A 19,685-nucleotide genomic window follows, 5' to 3' on the forward strand; every position below is an offset into this window, starting at 1 on the left:
CACCCACCCGCAGAATTAATTGGTGATGAATGTATGTAACCAACATGAGGATTCACCCTTCTGCTGGTGCCATAAATTACTTCTAAGGAGAGGGAACCCTCAAAGTGCCAGGACACCCTGGGGTAGGAGCTGTAACGTGGCTGGTGAGCAGAGACGAGCCCCGCAGCCCACCCAGATGTGATCAGTGCAGAAATCTGTCCTCGATTCCCCCACAGATGCCAGCTGACGGAGGACTCGGCTGGCACAGCAAGAGACTCGGTTCAGGAGGAAAAAAACCCAGTGTCTAAAGACATGTTTCTCTACAGGCCCATGAGGGAAGGGCTCCATAAAGCACAGCGAGGGGAAGGGAGATAAAACCCGCTCGTAGCGATGCCGTGACGCTCGTGACGCTGGCGGCACAGCTGAAGAGCTCAGCAGCAGCAGGGAGAGGTGGGGAGCACTCCCCTGCACCGACCCGGAGATGACGGACAGACGGACGGGACCACCGAAGGCCAACACGAGGTTTCATGCTGGTTCCTCCACGCAGGAGCAGGGCTGGGGGAGCTGGGCTTTGCTCACAGCCACAGGTTCCTCCCCGCTGCTCGCACACCCCTCTGCACAGCAGCTCGTCATTAAGCTGTCACTGCCATCACATTCCATGCAGAGGAGAAGAAATTAGCTCCTCTGTCCTAAATAAATACCGTGGCCTTTAAGTGCCCGTGGAAGCAATTTCTCCAAGAACATACAACAACAGACACCATCTCCCCGTCCCCGCCGGCTGCGTGTTTGATGCCCCTTTGCAGCACCATGCAGCCGTGCACCGCGGCTGCTGCCTGCGCCACGTACCAGAGGCTCAGCCCCACACCTCGACCTGCAACAACCCCTTCCAAGATGTCCACAAGCAAAGCCCCACACCAGAGCTGCCACCCTGCCCCGGCCAGGGGCAAGTCTGCCTCTACTTCTTCCTTCGCAGCCTGAATGCACAAATTGGTATTTCTTTCCAGCGGAAACCAAACAAAAGATCATGATCGGGGAACTGTTTGAATTTAGAAGAAAATGGCATTTTTTTAACGCAGCCGGAGGTGGGGGACAACCAGTCCCACCAAGCTGCCTCTGCTCCGCTGACAGACGAGAACATCCTTATGGGCAACCAACACAAATGCACCATAATTTAGGAGATCAATGTTGTGGATGAAGCCACAATTGAACGAACCCAGCTTTAGTCAGAAAAGCAGGAAGCCAGCCTAAGCATGTGTCTCACACTAGTTTCTTTCAGCGCTCATCCCTCCTCAAACTGAGGACAAATTCCTATTAAGCAACGGAAAGGGGAGAAAAAGGGGATTTCTGCGATGAAGACACGGACACGCCAACTCACAATGAGACAACCATAAAAAGGGCTGGTTACCAGCAGCGCTGGTTACACAACCACAGCCCAAGAACCGCCAGTTTTGGAGCCCCTACACCCCATCCTGAGTCGTGCCCATCACTGGGGGTGCGCCTGGGAGGTACCAGCTGCTGCCCTCCCCGGCACAACGCCTCCATCTGTGGTGGCCACGGGGAGCAACAGGGCCCTGGGAGAGGGGGCCGAGACAAATTCGTTGTCATAAATTAACTGCACTGAAAGAAGCAAGTAAAGCCATTACCTTCTCATGGTTTTCTATTAAAATTTCAATCACGATGTTCTGAAACTTGATGTCCATAATGGCAGCGACTGTTTCCTCTTGAGGTCGAAGCAGCGTTGGCCCAAATACCACACCCAGATTAGCAACAGTCATCAGGTTCTGCTTGTGATTATTTGCAACTCTGGAAAAAAAAAAAAAAGAAAAAAGTAGGTGACAGAACTACTCTGCATGAAAACCCCCTCCCTGCCTCATGGCTGGCACAAAGCTTACTCCCCTGTTTACATTTTTTACACTCCTGGTGAGCTCCTTGAAGGCTCAGCCATGTGGAAAAGTACAAATTTAACTATTGTATTACTAGAGACCTTTCAGCCTCAGTGAATTGACTAATCCCATAAAACCCCAACACTATGCTGGCCACTGAGTCTCATGTTGCAAACCACTCCCAGGAAAACATCTTGAATGATTAATGCTTAAAACCCTTCTAAAAACAAATTGTTGGACCTCTGACACACGCTGCTCTCCAACTGAATGAGTGACCTAATATGTTCCAAAATCCCATTCCTTCTCACCCATTTACGCTTTTGCCTGCCCCAGAGGTCAGCCCCATCCAGCCCAATCAAAGCAGGCTGGGAGGCAAAGACGGGGCTTTACCCCCAGGCCCACGTGCATGCACACGTGCCCCTCTCCGCCCTGCCGAGGGATCCACCCAGCATAGACACCCACTCTGCCACGGACCCCCGACACTCGAGCCTTCCCTGCTCTCACCTCTGTCTATTTTTAAGTTCACAAGTGTTGCAGCCCGGTGGGAGCAGATTGGCTCAGCAAAGCGGAACAGCTCGCGCCAAGGCCCTGGCACCCTGGCTAATGTGCATTTTGGGGGTTTATTTTGGAGAAGCTAGAGTCTGGCCCCTGGTCTTAGTGGTGCAAAGCATCAGCAGCCCTAACAGGGCACGTCCTCTGCCCCGGCTCAGCCCAGAGAGCTGACGGGTACCGAGGGCACAGCGTGACGTGGGACGCAGCACCAAGGTCCCCGGACCCAGGGAACCCACACGCTCGGCTGCTCCATGGCAAACGCCTGGGTGAGGCACGGACCAACCTCGCTGGATACCCCGAGCTCCGGTGGAGTCACGTGCCGGAGTCCCACAGCGACACAGAACACCAGGCCACGTGCGTCGGTGACGCAAGGAGGACCTGCGGTGGAAGCCCCACAGCCCTGTCTCTGCGACTCTTTCTTGTGGTTTTCTCCTGACCTCTTCAACCAGGAAACTCGATGACTTCAGGCAGCGCAATCACTAGTTTAGCTTAAGGGGGGTTTTAAGTGCCTTTTCCCTTTACTCTTTCTCTCCCATTTTCCCTGGACAAATGCACTAGGCCAGCACAAAGTGAGGCTGAGATTCAGATCTTGCTGGATTGTCCCAAAAAGTTATTGCCATGAGCTTTTATTATTGATCTCAGAGCCAAGCCACCACAGTGCTCATCTGTGTGCATGCTCAGCTTATTTCAGCACATCGTAAGCTAGGGCTGGCTTAAACAAAAAGATGCTTTCCATCCTTTTTCATCCAAATCTCACTTGATCCAGCAAAAGGAACTCTTCATTCCTCATCCCCATATACAGCTCCTCAGGCAGGAGCCCTTCACTGAGGGGTGCTCAGGGGCTCAGAACTGTTGGCTTCGCTGCCCCCAGCAGCAGCTTCAGCCTTATTTACTGCCCAGGCAAGAAGTCTGTCACCTCCACCAAGTGCTCCGGTTACAATTTCAAAGGTGCAGAGGCCCTGGCGAAAGTCCCTTGGGAGCTTGCGGGAACTCCCTCTTACCCGTAACCTCCCCCGCTGGCAGGAAGCTCTGAATATTTTATCACAAGCATCCGAGAAATCTCCTGTGTCAGTAAACTTCAGCGCTGCAGGAGACGGGCTGCCCCAGAGAAAGGCTCCGGTGACAGAGACGATAACCCGAGGAGGACGGAGCCCTGTGCTGGCGGCGAGGCGACGCTCTGCCCGGCCGGGCTGCTGCCACCCCGCTCGCCCCATCGCCTTCCCCCGGCCCTGGCCCCAGCCCCAGGCGGGCACAGAGCCTCTCCTCATCCTCCATCCCTGGGTGGGCACAAAGTGGAGAGAAAGGCCAGGGAAGTCCAATAGGAAACAAATCCTTACTTAGGAAAAATCCTGCTTACTTACAGGAAGAAGCCTCCTACTTACGTAGGGATTCAAACCTTTTCCCCCCTCCAACCCACCTCCTTATCAAGACATTTGCAAACACCAGTGACACTTTTCCATTGCAACAATATCAGTATTTCAGACACATTTTCACATGCTCCTATTTGGATTTTGAAAAACACAGCTGTAATTCAAATAGGTTTGAAAAGTACTAATAAAATAATAATTTTAACAATCTTCCGTGGTTAGTAAAACAATGTTCATTTATAAAAAAACAACTGAATTGATCTAAGTCTTACAAAATTAGGTCCCTCCATTTCTCATTACCGTTACCCTGTAATACATCACTCTAATAAATTGCACTGTCATTGACTCATTACGGCGAGGCAGCTGTGCACGGTCCTGTTAATTATTTCAGACTAAACTATTAACAGCTTCCCAACCAGGACATGGTCCTGCGGCACCAGCCGCAGCCCTGGCTCTGCCCTTTGCCCGAGGAATGCCCACGCGCCCCGACACGAGCGCTGGCCCTCGCCTCCATCCCGCGGTCGGCACCGGCTCCTCTTCACTCTTACTTGTTTGCTCTGAATTTGTTAAAGCATGGAAGCCATTTTGCAGCTGCGCAAGTCTGGCTCCTTTCTGGAATAAACCCGGGTGGCACATGAACTCCTGGGCTGTACCACGGGTACTTTTCCAGCAGCAGCCTTCACAGTGCTCGGTTACCAAAGCGGCGCTACAAAACACCATTCACCTTTCACATCCTTCAAATTCCACATCCATTACCCACATGATAATTTACTATAAAGTATACCTCTTCATTGTCCTTTCTACTAGGAAATAATGCCACAGTTTCTAAAGATGGGGTGTTCTCATCCCAAAGTGTGCTTAATGTTGGTGCTTTTCGGCAGGCATTGTTAGTGCCGTTCCTGAGCTGCCCTTTAGAAGGTTTCCAAGTATTCGCTGTATTTTCCTTTTAACCTGCTGTTTCTTTCTGGCCCTCTGTGCACTCTGAAAGCAGCTTCACTAATATTAATTTAGATGGGTCCTTCTGCAGTTCTCTCTCCATCCACACTTTGCAGAAGTCACTTCCAGCACAAGCAGGAGGTTGGAAGCAACAACTACCCAAGACATGCGCAGAGCAACCTCTGAACCCCTGCTCGGTGCTTGCAGCGTGCCGGGCAGCTGCTGACTTGTGGACTCTGGGCTGTTCCTCCCCCTCACAGCACACGACAGCTCCCACGGCTCCGCGGGAGATCAGCCCGGCAGCGTGGGACAGGCTGCGGAGCCCCCCGGCTGGGGGAAGAGCTGCACCCACCACCACCGAGCCACCCTGCAAAGGGACCTTAGGCTGAGGGGAGACCTCATGGCCCTCTACAGCTCCTGGAAAGGAGGGTGCAGAGAGGGGGGATGAGTCTCTTGACCCAAGGACCCAGCGCCAGGACAAGAGGGAATGGCCTCAAGCTGCGCCAGGGCAGGGTCAGACTGGCTCTTAGGAAGGATTTCTGTCCAAAAGGGGTTGTTGGGCGTTGGAATGGGCTGCCCAGGGCAGGGGGGGAGTCCCCATCCCTGGAGGGGTTGAAGAGTCGGGTTGACCCAGCGCTGAGGGATCTGGTGGAGTTGAGGACAGTCAGGGTGAGGTTCATGGTTGGACTAGAGGATCTTCAAGGGCTTTTCCAACTGAGATGATTCTGTCCTGCGAGGACCTGACCCACTTGGTGCCAACCCAAGAGGCGTGCTGGCCACGGCGAGCAGCCAGCCAAAGGAGCTGGGGAGCGAGCCCTGTCACCCTGCAGGGACAGCGGGCCGGGAGCCGAGGGCAGCACTGTCCCCGCCGCTGAGCAGGCCGGTCGTCCCTCCTGGGGGTGTCCAGGGACCCCCACTCACTTTGCATTCACTTTCAGAAAAACAAAGGAGGATGGGAGCAGAGTAAATCCATGTTGTGTGTCAAATTAGATTATGCCTAGGTTGCTTGGATACTGTATAATCACCGGCATGACCAAACATAATTTAATACAGAGTAATTGGCAGTCAAGCTTCAGTGCAGAGAAAGCATACAGGAACAGTAAATATTTCTTTGTTGCACTGGCTTGCAGTCAGCATCGGGCAACAGAACTGCAGCGGAGCCGGGGTGCTGCAGGCTGGGGGAAGGGCTGCGCTGGCCCTCTTTGATTTTACAGACACTAATGATTTAAGTTTCTCCAGCCTGGTCAACAGCTCATATTTATTTTCATGGAAATTCAATTAACTCATTTGCTTCTCCAGCGACCTACAGAGAAACCTGTATGGTGGGAGTGGCGGAGAACACTCAGAGGCAACACATGGGAGCTGCCCAGTCCTCCCAGTAACACAGCCAAGACCTGGCACCAGCCCAGCGCTGGGGGCCGAGCAGCAGCTCCAGCGCCGCAGCTTAACACCACGCACAGAGCCAAGGGCGACAGAAAATGTACCAGCTTGAGACTTCAGGGCTGTGAACTGGCACTGGCGGGGTTGTTCAACCGGCACATGCCGTGACCTCCGTGAGCACACTGCTCTGGCCCACTTGCCCAGCAGTGCCGGGCACTAGCCACCACACACCTCCATGGGCAGCAGTGGCCTCTCCAGGGGATGCCACCCAGGGCGCCTGGCTCTGCTCCCCACAAAGCTCTTGCTTTCTGTGCCTGGAATCGCTCTGCATATGTATTTTATATATAAAATGAACATACATAAGCCTCAGCCAGAGAGCATTGTTATTAGTTCAAATATCTTCCCTGATTCAGAGAAAAATCTCTGAGAAAACAAACATCTGAAAGGGAACAAAGGCAGTCTGGAGTGTTTCTATTTCCATGCCTGGGACAAACCTTTGAAAACAAAGTGCTTGTTATGGCTGGCCTAACAAGACCTTGCAGGATGGAAAATAATGCAGCTAATTCATATTGCTACAGGTAAAAATATATTTCATGTCTGCCACCACCATTAGAGCTTCTATTGAACATGAAAAGCCAACCAGGCAGAGGGCTAGCAATCCCCAAAATTATTTAGGCTGCTCTGGGTAGTTTGTTACAAATTAAACACATTTGACTCCGGACGTGAATGAAAGCTAAAAAGCAGAGCGAGCGCAGAGCGAGGCGGGGAGCGGGTCGGTGCGCGGGAGAGCTGCGCTCGCCCACACCGGCAAGACCCAACCAAGGCACCGAGTCCTCGCCAAGAAAACCATGTCTGGGGGGGTACAGCTCCCCGCTCAGGGGGAGGCTCGGCACGATGCAAGCGAAACCCTGCAGTCGTGTCCCTGCCCCCCCAGCTCCCCCCATTTCCATCCATTTCATCTGGAGAGCGCACGCTGCCGGACAGAGAGCAGGCAGCTGCAGCGCACACAATTGGTGGTATTTATCAGATAAAATCTAATGAGTTCTGGGAAATGTTCCTGGGTGCATTCAAGTCATCCCTGCACATTATCGAGTTTAATTGGGCTGCAGCTGATGAGTGTGTAGGTGGGGAGCTGGGTGAGGAGCCGGGCGAGGGCCGGGCTGGCCACCAACACCAGCAGCTCCCCTGCCCGGCTTCCCCGCTCTCCGAGGGGCCGGGGGAGCTGTGCCCCGGGGCTGAGCCCCGCAGCTCCCCGGGGATCCAACCCAGCGCGGGGGACCCACCCCGGCATCCCGGGGACGCCAGCCGATGGGCGGGAGGGCAGCCGGCGTTCTGCGGCAGGCACGGTGTAAAACACTGCAGAGCTCATGCCACCCAGCCGTGCGCGGCCACCAGCTCCTGCTCGGAAGGGAGACGGAATGGCGCTGGCACCCGAGCTGCTCCTGGGACCCGGGAACAGAGGAGCTGAGTTTTGTCAAAAGCAAACGGGTCAGGAAAGGAACAGCTCAAGTTTTAAAATGGCTGATAACAATAGTCATGAAAATATTCCAAGTTACTAAAAAGAGATTTTTAAAAGATCAAAGCTCCTCTCCTGCGATATCAGAATCAGAGGAGACTGGAAATGGAAATTCTCCATCAAGTGCCCTTGCAAACACAAATGCCACCCACCGCTCACAGCTGGAGAACCAAAAGGGCTGTGGCACGGTACAGAGGAATTACACCTGCAGCGCTACGGCAGCTGAGTTGGGCAGTCACGCATCAGGGTAACCGTTCCTAAAGGCACACGTGCACGGGCCGGCGGGGCCAGGAAGGTGGATCCGCAGTGACCCCCGGCAGAGCCGTGCAGCCGTGAACAGCGGCGGGGAGCAGGGAACAGGGGAGCACGACCAGCTCCGCTTCACCTCCCCGGCCGGGCACTCGCGTACGGGAATGACACACTCACAGATTGCGTCACTGTGATTTATCCTGCTGTGTTTATTAAGGCTCTGGATATGCCTGCACTCTTCTGGGCTGCTCTTGGATGCGGGGAGCTCTGCGAGGGCCAGAGGAGTCTGGAGCTGCGTGTTCTGAGCACGCAGGAGCCGGGACGGGGGCACGGGTGAGACACCGCCGTGCGCAGCCCAAGCCTCCCCCAGTGCAGGTTCTGCTGCGCTGCCACTCAAGCGGGGAGAGCCAAGAACCAAGGAACGCAGAGGGAGGCGAACGGAGCCAAAAGGAGGACAGATCACCAGGAAATACAAAACCTCCCAGCCACGACAAGGAGAAACTTTCCAAACGCAGTTGACAAAACCTTCATATGCAACGTCGAGAATTAAAGGGGTTTTCAGCAAGCGGATGCACTGCTCTCAGTTTTCCCTGCTCAGCTGGGACAAAACATGTACCTGCATTGTTGCTGGGCGGTTTGACTTGCTCCAACAAGACTCTCTTTTTCTCCCGGGTGAATCTGGCCACAGCTGGATGCTTGGGTTCACTCCCAGGGAAAAAAAAAAAGCGCTCGTGTCGCACCGAACAGATGCAGAGGCCAAATGTGAAGTTCAGTATCGGTAAGCCTCATCAGCGTGAATACCAGGCATGCTGGGACTTGCAAGGAAAACACATATGGTGCTGCAACGCTCCTCTGAGTCGGGCTTTCCAGACCAAGTTGCCTGGGTGCCCAAAGCCATCCTCTCTGGCTTAGGGCAAGCTGAGCTCGACAGGAGATTGCAGGGGGACGCACTGACAGGGGATCCCGGATGCGCTCACCAGCCCCAGCACGGCGTCGGCACCGCCGCGGGTCTTCCATTGGTGAAAGCCATGGGCACAGCCACGAGTTGATGTTAAAACATCACCGCGGTTCCCACCTGCAGAAGCACAGCCAGCCGAAGGGGACTTCACTCAAACGTCCCCCAGTCATGGAGCCGGACTGGGGGCTGCCAAGGCTGCAAACACCATCCCCTGCACCGCTGCCACCCCACACCAGCAATGCCCGGCTGGAGACCAGCACCCAGCCCACAGCCCGCGGGGCAGCACGCTGGGCACCACCGAGGATCCGCAGCCTTCCCGCAGGGGCCAAACCCCGGTGCCACGCCAGCCAACTTCACCTTCACGGCACACGACCAAGGGGCAGCACCGGGCAAATGCCATTCCCACACCCCCGACCACCAGTCTCGCTTCTTCCCTTAACTCTGGCTGTGTGCGAGCACAGCATTCAGTTACAACTTCAGTCTGCTACACTCAATTATCTTTCCTCTTCGTGATAATAACAGCTATTGTATTCACCGACAGCCGCGGGGCTTTGGCCAGCCCCAGGCAGTGTCTGCAGCCCTGCAAGAGCCAGCCCCTGCCCCGCCAGCCCACACACCCAGCAAAGCCCCCATTTTCCACTGAAAACAGAAATTGCCGACGCTTTCACACTGCAATAGGAAAAGCTACAGAGCCAGCGGGGCAATAAACACCTGAGAGAACAAGTTTATGTTAACAAGAAATCCTGTGAAAGATCCGCCGCAATGGAAAGCAAGGTGCTGAAGCCTACCTGAGAGGTGGAAAACAGCCGAAGGAAAGGGGCTCCCAGAAAGCCTCCCAGCAAGAACCAGCACTGGTTTTAGTGTCCCACTATCCCTCTGGGCTGGCACGGGAAATAATTCACAGCCAAAGGCCAGGCTGCAGGGTAGGGAGCAGAAGTTACCCTCAAGTACACCTCTGTGTTCACACGAGTGCATCAGCCACAGGGCAGAGTAAGAAAGTAGGTTTCTTGACTTTTTTTACTCCCACCTTAGAGGTATTTTGGAGCACGTTTGCTTCACAAATGCAAGGTTAGTGCTCTCCCCTCCAAAACACTGAATTCCTGAAAAGGACTGTTGGAAGGAAAGGGAATATAAAAATAACCAGCTTTGTAGAATAAATTAAAGTCGTGGTTAACAGCAGGTACCATGCTTGTCCCGACTTTGCCAGTGGAACAAGGTTTTGCCCAAGGAATGGAAAAACACCTCCCCCAGATTGTGTGCACCCTGCCACACACACACGGGCAAACCCACTCACCCCACGATGCCCTTCCTACTTTTCATGGCAGCAGATAACCATCAAATTGCAACAGACTTCCACGGAATTGCATTACAGTAACTATTCAATTTGGTAAAACAACAGTCTGTCAATCCCCCACCTCACAGTGGGGCACCCGTGCAGCCGACGGACAGAGCCTCCTCCCACCTCCCTCTGCGGGGTGAGTTAGATCAAGGGAGCAGGAGCCAAGAAAAGCACTTCCAGGGTCCCGTGCCCCCCCTGCATACGTAGGTACGTATGTTAGTCTGGAGAAGAGCAAGCTGAGGGGAGACCTCATTGCCCTCTACAACATACATATATTTTTAAAAATATATGCTTTGAAGTTTGAACGTAGTTACAAAAAGTCTAGGCCTCGACTTGGTGTGCAGTGTAGTCACTGGGAGGCAGAGAGAGGAGACGGGTCCAGGTTGGGCCGGGGATCACTCCCAGCATCCCGGGGAAAACCGCAGCTCAAAGACATCTCGGCGCTGGTGACTTTTATTCTCCTTTCTTCTGTTGAAAAAAGATTTGACTAAAATCTATATAATTGAATTGGTTTAGTACTGGGTCTGTTCAGCACAAAGAGCAATCTAGAGAAGCTCTCATTAAAATGTCTGTGTCCTACTCTGTCTGCGGCGACCGAGCAGACGCCAGCTATTTATTGGAAATCTTTTGCTCATGCTAGATTCAATCTGTTTCTGTACATAGTTTCAGTTTCACTGTGATAAACAATTAAAAAGAATCCAGATAATTACGTGCTATCAACAACCTCTATCCAACAACACAAAGTTCAAACGCAAGCCCACAGGAATTCACGCCCGGGTAATGCAAAAGGCCTGGTGCTTCTCGCGGAGATCCCGGCCGGCCAGCGTGAGCTCGGCAGAGATGTTCAACCACAGAAACTCCAGAGCAAACCCAGCACAGGCCGCGGTACGTGCTGCTAAATGACTGCTCTTGCCAGCGTCGGTGATGTAAGCTTTAGCCTAATTTAAGACACCCGTTATCATGTCTAGAGAGATGACTCTTATGTGTGATGAAGATACAAGAGCTGCGAAGAACCTGATAAGAGAGATGCTGCAGTCTCTGAAGTGCGTTCCTCTCCTGCTAGGAACAGAAATATACAGGTCTTTTGGAGAAGCGTGGAAGAAAAAGCTACCAGAAAATGCAGACAGCTCATCTATTGACAATCCAGGCTAAGGAGGTTAAAAGTTCATTTGCAGAAGCAGAATAAAACCTTTTGCTAATTTACACATTACAGGAAGCCAAGCCCAAAGAAACACAGCAAACACCTACAAGTTTTTTTGTGGGATTTTTTTAAAATTCTGTAGAATCTCATATTAAAAACAAAACCAGAAGAGTAAGAGCGAGCCAGAGCTGGCGAGGCAAGGGGACACGCACCCAGCCTCGTGCTTTGCACCGCACAAGGAGAGGGCAGGGGGAACGCGAAGGTGGTGCTGCTGCCCCGCGAGGCCTCGACGCCTCCTGCTCCTAAAGACCCGCTGCACCACGGCAGAGCTGCCTCCCGCAGAGGGGCTCCAGCGGTGGGCAAGGATCGCCCTCGCCACAAGTCTTGAGCAGAGAAAAGTCCAGGAAAACAAGGGAATGCACTCACAGCGTCATCGTTACCCCAGCTGCTAATTGCAAACAGCTCGGGACCGCGCTCGCTGTGCTGCTGCTGGGTATCTGGTGGCATGTGCTCCAGGAGCCGATCTGCTGGCACGTTATCAATAATCCCGTGGATTATTCTGGGGTAGCAGAAGGAAAATGGACGCAGGCCACTGGCAAACAGAACAAGACCATCTAAGAGACTGCTGTGACGGCCGGGGAGGTCTGAGCCCCATGGACCACGTTCAAGTGCTGCCTCTGGCTTTGTGGGATCTGAAACCACACAGGATTTCTGCAGGGAGGCAGGAGAAGGCACAGGGCAGGCTCCTTCCTCTCTGCAAAGCTCCCTGGTTGAAAAAACTGACCCCTAACAAATTATGTTCAAGGGAAAATTATCTTCGGGAGCCTAATGCAGAAACAGAGAAAACAAGGGAGACGTTACGGCAAAACCAGGCAGATTTCATCACAGCTGGGAAGGCGTGAGAGCGCGGGAGCCCCCACTGGGGGCTCTGCCCGGGGCCTGCGGACCCCCGCGGCCTTTGGCTTTCTGCAGAGCTACCGGTGGTTCCCATTAAATGCTGTAATCCAATTAGCCGGGCAAGACGGGCGCGCTAAGATTTCAAACTGAGCTGCAGAGCAATCTCATCCACCGCCCGCCTCCAACATTAAAAACACCCCAGAATCTGCACAGAGCCCGATCCGATGGAGGAGGGGGACTCGGAGGACGTGGCGCTGCCCCCCCAGAGCCGCACCGAAGCGCTGCCTTCCCCTTCACCCGCCCTCCCAGGCTGCTCCTTCCAAACCCCCTTCTGCCAGGAGCCCGCGGCGCTGCTGCTGCCTTGGTTGGCTTCTCCCACGCAGGAACAGAAAAATAAACAGACAACGGGCTATCCTTGCTAATCATGTCAAAGCATTAAAACAAAAGGGATTTTTATTGATCTGAGTGGGCTTGGCTCCAGTCGGGAAGAGGATGATTTAAAAGAGTCGCTTAGAACTGTATTTTCCAAACCAAGGATGTTCTCGGTTTGGTTTGGTTTAGCACGATCAGCCTAAACTTTCCTTCCTCCATGCCCTGTGCTGGCTCCCAGCTCTGCCCTGTCTGCCCAGGAGGTGTAGGCAATGCACACAGCAGGGCCGGCCTGGGCACACGGACCCGGAGGCACCAGTGCTCCCAGCTGCTGCCGTGGGGATGAAGCTGTGGGGAGATGCGGGCTCACCCCCACGGCACCCCCTCTCTGCCTGTCCCTTAAAACACCCGTTACAATGGCAGAGTGGGGTGGCTGGGGCTGAGGGTGCCTCGGCACAGCGGCTCTGGGGATGCCCAGTGGCTCTGACATGGCACTGGCTGCGGCACAGGACAGGCATGGTGCTCAGCATCCATCCCGGCTCGCCAGCTGCCAGGACCTGGTGCTCCAAAAAGCAGAGAAACAAAACAGGAGAAAAAGAAAAAAAAAGGAAAGAGGGGGGAAAAAAACCCAACCGGTGTGAGCCTGAGCCAGGACAGACGAGCCCGAGGCAGATTCTCCCAGTTCCTGCGAGGCAGAGCGGTGCCTCCAGGAGCCCCCATTTGTGCTCCCGTGGGAGCACCCGGATCCTTTGGGCCACTCGATCTCCCAGCAGTCCCGTGATCCAAAGGGATCAGAAACAGGCACTGGGCAAAAAAATGGCATTTCCGAAGTAGGGCAAGTGGGCGGCAGCATGGGAGAATCACTGCCCAGCCTGGCCAGGCGAGGTCAAGGAGCTTTTGGCAGGCAAATCAGGCGAGGAGCATATGAGAGAAGTGCAGCTCAGAGGCCTCAGTGACAAGTGGAAATTTCCAGAACGTCCTGGACAAGAATGACTTACTGGAAGTAATACATAAATCAAGCAAATGAATAGTTACCAGACAGCAGCATAAACAGCTGCCAGGGGGATGAAATCAGACCTGCTGTGCCAAGAGGCGTCAGCCTCCTCGCCGGCTGCACCTTCGGGGGGAAACAGGGAAAACAGCCCAGGGAAAAGCACATTTCTGGGGAGCAGCCGCCGCCGGCCCCGCACAGACGCCTCGGTGGGTTCCCTGAAGGTGGCGGGCACAGAGCAGGTCCCCGGGGGGGACATCGGCTCCCGCGGGGCTCTGCACGGGCAGCGCGGCCCGGGGAGCACAGCCCGGGGCTGCCAAGGACGGGACTGCTCCGCGCGGAGGAAAACAAGTGCCGGGTTGTATTTTTAGGCAGAAGACTTGGAGGATTTTTTTTCACCTTCTCCTTCCCCAACAATCCCTCGTTCAGCAGGGAGCCCTCCGAAAGGCGCCCAGCTCCCTGCCCAGCCCCGGCCCTGTCCCGCCGAGGGGCCATAACGGAGGGTGGGTTTTGCTGGGGCTGTGGGGCCATGGCCCTGCAGAGCCCATGGCAACCAGCCACGCAGAGAAGTGGAAAACAATTTGTGCTGGAGATAGCAATCACCATCACGTTGGTTAAAACACGTAAATTAGAAAACACCACCACAGCAAAACCAAAGGGAACTAGTCACTGCCGGCCGGGCCGCAACTGTCAACGATTACAGATAATTAATTCTGCTAAACACACGCACACACATTTCTGCTGCAGCCTCCTTCATTGTTTTGACCTTTTGCCAGGAGAGGAGCGGACGCGCGGCAGGGCCAGCCCGGCTCCTCGGGCCGGGGGGATGCACGCAGCAGCGGCGGCGATGCACGGAGCGATGCCAAGCTGCCGGAGGCTCTGGGGAGCTGCTGAAGGGAGAACCTGGAGAACCTGGATCTCACTGCCACAAGAACAAAGCAAGGCTCAGATGTCCAATTAAGTCCACGCAAAAAAAAAAAAATTCCTAAATGCTTCAAACATCATCAGAGTGAAATCCTCCTGGTCTGCACCTCCAAAGCATTTACTCCTTGGAGAGAAAGTACATTAAAAAAGAAGAAAAAACAGGGATGATATCACAGCTCCATTAACAAAAATGGCAGTTTGCTGCCACCAGCTCCGCTCCCGGCAGCATCACCGGCGCAGCCACCACAAGCTCAGCAGCACCGCGCGCACCTCCGCTTCGCTTTCAACTGTTTCAACTTATTTGGCAAGAAAAAAAAAAATTGGTTTAATCAGAGCTGGCACATTCTTCTGATAAAAAAGCATCTAAAACCACAGTGCAGCCATTCTTGGAGACAGGTGCTGGGCCAAAAGCAGATAATCTGCAGCAAAACAAGAAGCAGGCGAGCAGGAGCGAGTTGCTAGGTGATGTGCTGCAGGACAGCCTGCTGCACCCAGGGCGCTCCACAGCACCCAGCAAGGATTGTTTTCCTCCCTTCCCAGCTCGAAACAGTGGGGGAAAATTCCCAGAATAAAGAGAGAGAAAGCCCTGAAGATGGTGTGAGGAGTCCCACAGAGCTTGAGGCTGCTGCCCCGAGGGGTGCGGGGAAGGCTGGGCCCAAACTGCTAAAAAATGCTGCTGGAAAAGGCATTTGGGAGAGCGGGGAGCCACTGCCCTGGGAGAACCCCCCTGCAAACACCAGGAGCTCCAAGGATTAACAGACTGACTAAGCTCTAGGGACTGGTAACTAAAACAGCTACAAGAAACAGGAGAAGATACGTGCGGGTTTGTCTTTCAATTCTTTGACAGACATGGGCTATTCTGGCCCGAGACAAGAAGAACCAGGCGACTTTTAAGATCATCCAGAGTCTCACTAACTTCAGTCTCTGCATCCCCAGACATGTCTGTTGGCAGGGCCAGCAGATGCAGGCATGGGGCTTACTGGGACGGTCCGGCCTGCGGGTTTGAGGCTTTCCTGCAGAGATCCCCTTGGAAAAACACCAGAACAAAGAGATCTCCTCTCTTTCAGGAACAGTAAATCACAGCTGGGTTTATCACAGGAATCCCGACAGCATGAACATGTCCCAAGAAAGAAAATTAAAGGTTTCACCTACTCATGGGTCAAAGAATAACATCATAATAGCAAGTTTCACTGGAACCGGGGTCTGTAGGGCAGAGGAGGGAATTTGCAGCATGACACTCCTGACGCAGGAGCAGGGACAGGGGTTGCTCACGCTCTGTATTTCGCAGCAGATAACTGCCTGGACACCTGAACACGAGACAGGAGGCAGCACAAACAAGCCTAGAGACGCAGTCAGAGGCAGAAATCAACTTCATTTTCTATTTATACACTCCCCTCCCTCCACCCGGCCTGTGCCTGTCACCAGGATCTGTCCTCCCCCCACCTCCAGATCTCCCTTCCCCTCCAGCGTGGGGGGACAAGCCCTGGGACCAGCAGCACTTTGCCCCTGGACCAGCAGCACCAGCATCCCCTCACCTGGCACGAGCCCCTCTCCCCACACGCCGAATTGCAGGGGGGCACCCAACCACCACGGGAAACCCATGACATCTCCCTGCTGCGCAGAAGGAAGGGCACTGCTCACGACCTCAGAGGCACTCATCCCGGCTGGTATTTAATTTGTGTTAATTATTGCTGTTTTTCAAATTATCAGCTGTGTTAGCACGGTTTTATCACTGTTCTTAACCACAGCCCCACGCCACACGAGGAGCCCGGTGTCCCTTTTCATCAAGCAACAGTGAAGATGCAAACCAAGAACCAGGAGATGTAAGGCAACGTGGGACGGCGTCTTTTTCTCTGTTTGACAGATACAGATTGAGTTCTGCTTTTAGTCGAAGAGATCTCCGCAGTAGTACTGTGAGAAATACTTTTTTAGCTCATCTGATAAAAATGCAAATCTTGATTATTCATACATTACTTCAAATAAATAAAAAAGACACAGAAACAGATGAGGCAATCCCCTGCCCGAAGCGCAGCCCCAGCTTGGCAGGGCCAGGAAGGGGCCCTTCGGTTCTGCCCGCGCTGCCTGTGGATGCTGCCGGGTGGCGAGCGCAGCAGAGCAGGCCCTCGCTCCTCGGCTTCCTGCCCTTCTTTGAGATAATTTTTTTCCCATTAAATAACCACTGTGAGCTGTTTCTCTTCCTAATATAGCACACACCACTGCAGCCGTTGTTTGTTTGTGTTTTGGTTTAGTTCCTTCCCTACTAAAGCAGCATGAAACCCATTGTATCACCTGCCTCTCCTCTCCACATCTCACTCAAACACCGCTGGGTTTTCCTTTAAATGAGAAGCACTTCAGTGGTTAGGAGATTCCTCACACATATTTGGCCGACGAGAGAACCTGGAACCGCCTGGCCCTTGGTGTGAGCCCGGAAACGCAGAAGGGTTTGAAACTGAGATCTAAACCAGCTCTTTGGTTTGTAACAGCCTTGCTGGGGAGCCCATGGAACAGACACAAGCCTGGGTCATAAGAAAGCATCTGGAGTCACTGCTAAGCCTATTTCAAGTATCATTTGTTATTTTTTCTCTTAAGCAGATAACTTCAGGTTCTCCCAGACCTTCTTCTAAACAGCCATGCCGATGAACTCCTTCCCCAGGTTTCCAAGCCCTACCTAATCCCTCCTGCTCACGCAGCACTGGTGCGAACAGCGAGGGCAGCTACGACCCCGCAGCCTTGAGGCTGGCACAAACACCTGATGATGCTCTCACTTTTTAAACACTAATCAAAGGTTTCCATGGTAACCAGCAGGAGCAGGAAGATGGGAAATTATAGGTCAGCTCTATCACTGAAAGCAAAAAAATTATTCAATTCCTTTGCCCTCGAAGAGTTTCAAGGTGACCTAGAAGTATTGATTCATCAGGCTGCATAAAGGCAGAAAACACGCCCCAGAGCGGTCTTCTACTGCAGCGAAGAAATAGCTTTTAGTCCTTTAATACCAGGCTTGATCTGAACCCCAGCGAGGAGCTTAACCTCCGCTCTGCCTTCCGGAGAGCCGAACGCCATCCCCACGCCATCCCCAGCAACGCTGCGCTCCCAGCAGCGCAGGGGTTCCTCCTGGTGCCACACAGGCGGGGGCCGGCGGGGCCGGGGGGCAGCAGGAAAGCCCCCTCCCTCCCTCCTGCTCCGCTCCGGCTGCCAGCCCTCGCTTCCCTCGCACACGGGTTTCCAGTTACTCGCCAACCAGATATGACTCAACACCGCGCACACACACACACACACAAGGAAACTTTTCTCCCACTATTAACTTTCAGAGGAAGTGGAAAAAGGAGAGAAAAACATATCAGTCATAAACGTACTTTGCCAAGTGGTTCATCAGCAAGTGCAGCATCTGCCTGTTTTTCTCCGGGAGCCGATGAACGAGGCTGTGGATCTCAGACACCCTCGACTCCTGATTCTCCAGTTCTGCGTTGGAAATAAAAGATGATTTAACTCCGCGTCAGGGGGGTTATGATAGAAAGAGGCGTGCAGGCCTGAACATTACCACTGCCAGACATCCCAGAGACCCAAGGCTCCTATTCCCTACTTCCCTCTATGCCCCGGCACGCTGTGGACCCCTTCCCCAGCACTTCTCCTTTCCACCAACTCCAGCCAGCTGTTCCCAAAAGGAAACTCATGGGCCAAAGTGGCGAGCTGAGCGCAGACACCAGCCGTGGGCAAGGCCGGCTGTGCTCAGGGAAGGGGCTGGCTGTAACCAGAGTGTTTCCCTGATCCCAGCAATGGGAACAGGGGCGCATTCCTGCTCACCGTGCTCCCGAACACCAGCAGGATGTGCCAAACATGGTGCCCGCTGAGGCTGCAGCATCAGTGGCCGGTTGGGCCCGCGGGTGCTGGCAGAGCTGTCCCCACCGCCCGGGGAGGCCACCACCGGCGTGGCCACAGGCCATGTGGGCCCTCCCAGCCCCTTGGTCCCAGTCATGGCTGCGCAGAGCCAGCAGAGAGCTACCTGCTCTCATAGAAAGCACCTTCCCAGGGCAGCCAAAGGCAAGTGGCACAGACATCTGAACTGCAGCTGAGCTCATCAAAAGGCCGTGGGTGGTGTTTGAACAGCGGCCTCCCCCACTCTGGCGCAGGATGGTCACAGTAAGACAGAGCTGCAGCAGCAGCTCCTGCCACCAGCCAGCTCCCTGCTCCCCCTGCACCATCTGTGCTTCCTTTTCATCTGGTTCAGTCCCAAACAACAACATGCCCTGTGTCTCTCTATTCTTATTCTACTTTCCGGGACTTAAGAACAAGGAGGTCGGTGGGGAAGCAGCAGGGCAGAGGTTATGCTCAGCTACTTGCAAATTAGGCTCCTCTTTCAGACGGTGCCGTAAACATCAACAAACTCACTTGCTGCTTTGATGAAGCTCCTTTGAAACTGGTACATCATGAGCGGCCCCGGAAGCATTCTGGAAGATAAAAAGGTAACACACACAAAACACATCTGAGTAACACAATCCACAGAAGTAAAGCTCTGCCCTCACCAGAAATTCAGCTCCATTTTTAAAAGTGCAGAATTAAGCAACAGCAACTCTAATTAATTCTCCCCATCAGAAGGAATAAGATCTATTCTTATATAGACCTACATTCTTATATACAAGACCTTATTCTCATATAAAGAAGTACCTTTGAGTTATTCTTCCTCCCTTTTCTGCACCATTCATTTTTAATTATAGCATTCCTTCAGTAACACAGTAACACAGAGTTTCAGTACATTAGTGAGCCCATGATTTCCAAGTAAGTTTAAAAATAAATTAAAAAGAGAAACAAGCCTAGTCATAAAGCTTGAACAGTCACCATTCCCATTAAATTCCCCGTCCTCCCCTCCCACTTCCACATCCCTTCAGTGGGACATCTTGGTGCTGCCGACATTCTTCAGTGCTTTGCAAACAGTTCGAACTCTGGAGCAAAGGTTGCCAATCATGCAAAATTATGTAGTGTTTTGTGATTTTCTAGGCTGAGATCCACTAAGCTAATTATACTCATCACCCTAATTGGATTTAGCCTCTCTCTTGTGCGCTCTCTCTCTCAAATACAACCCAACGCACAGAACAGCAACAGCAAGCAAGAAGCTGCAGTTGCGACAGGTAGAAGCATGTTGTAGCTAATGAGCTGCTGAGTGCTGCCAACAAACTAACCCTTTGGGAAGAACCCACGACGACAACGGC

The 19,685-nt window shown here is 53.4% G+C and overlaps 1 protein-coding gene across 3 annotated transcripts in view; it reads right to left on the reverse strand.

Moving 5' to 3' along the window:
- The window catches only part of ARHGAP26 (Rho GTPase activating protein 26), a 145,884-nt gene that overhangs the window by 44,463 nt on the left and 81,736 nt on the right, over window positions 1–19,685 (reverse strand). For all 3 annotated transcript variants that reach the window (XM_074838129.1, XM_074838128.1, XM_074838130.1), the window contains exons 16-18: window positions 18,868–18,926; window positions 17,835–17,940; window positions 1,623–1,782 (exon numbers count right to left, since the gene is read on the reverse strand). In XM_074838129.1, the coding sequence (XP_074694230.1) occupies window positions 1,623–1,782; window positions 17,835–17,940; window positions 18,868–18,926 (325 nt within the window). The remainder of the gene's footprint in view (window positions 1–1,622; window positions 1,783–17,834; window positions 17,941–18,867; window positions 18,927–19,685) is intronic.

The sequence above is a fragment of the Strix aluco genome, chromosome 13, assembly GCF_031877795.1.
Source record: "Strix aluco isolate bStrAlu1 chromosome 13, bStrAlu1.hap1, whole genome shotgun sequence".
NCBI classification, from domain to species: Eukaryota; Metazoa; Chordata; class Aves; order Strigiformes; family Strigidae; genus Strix; species Strix aluco.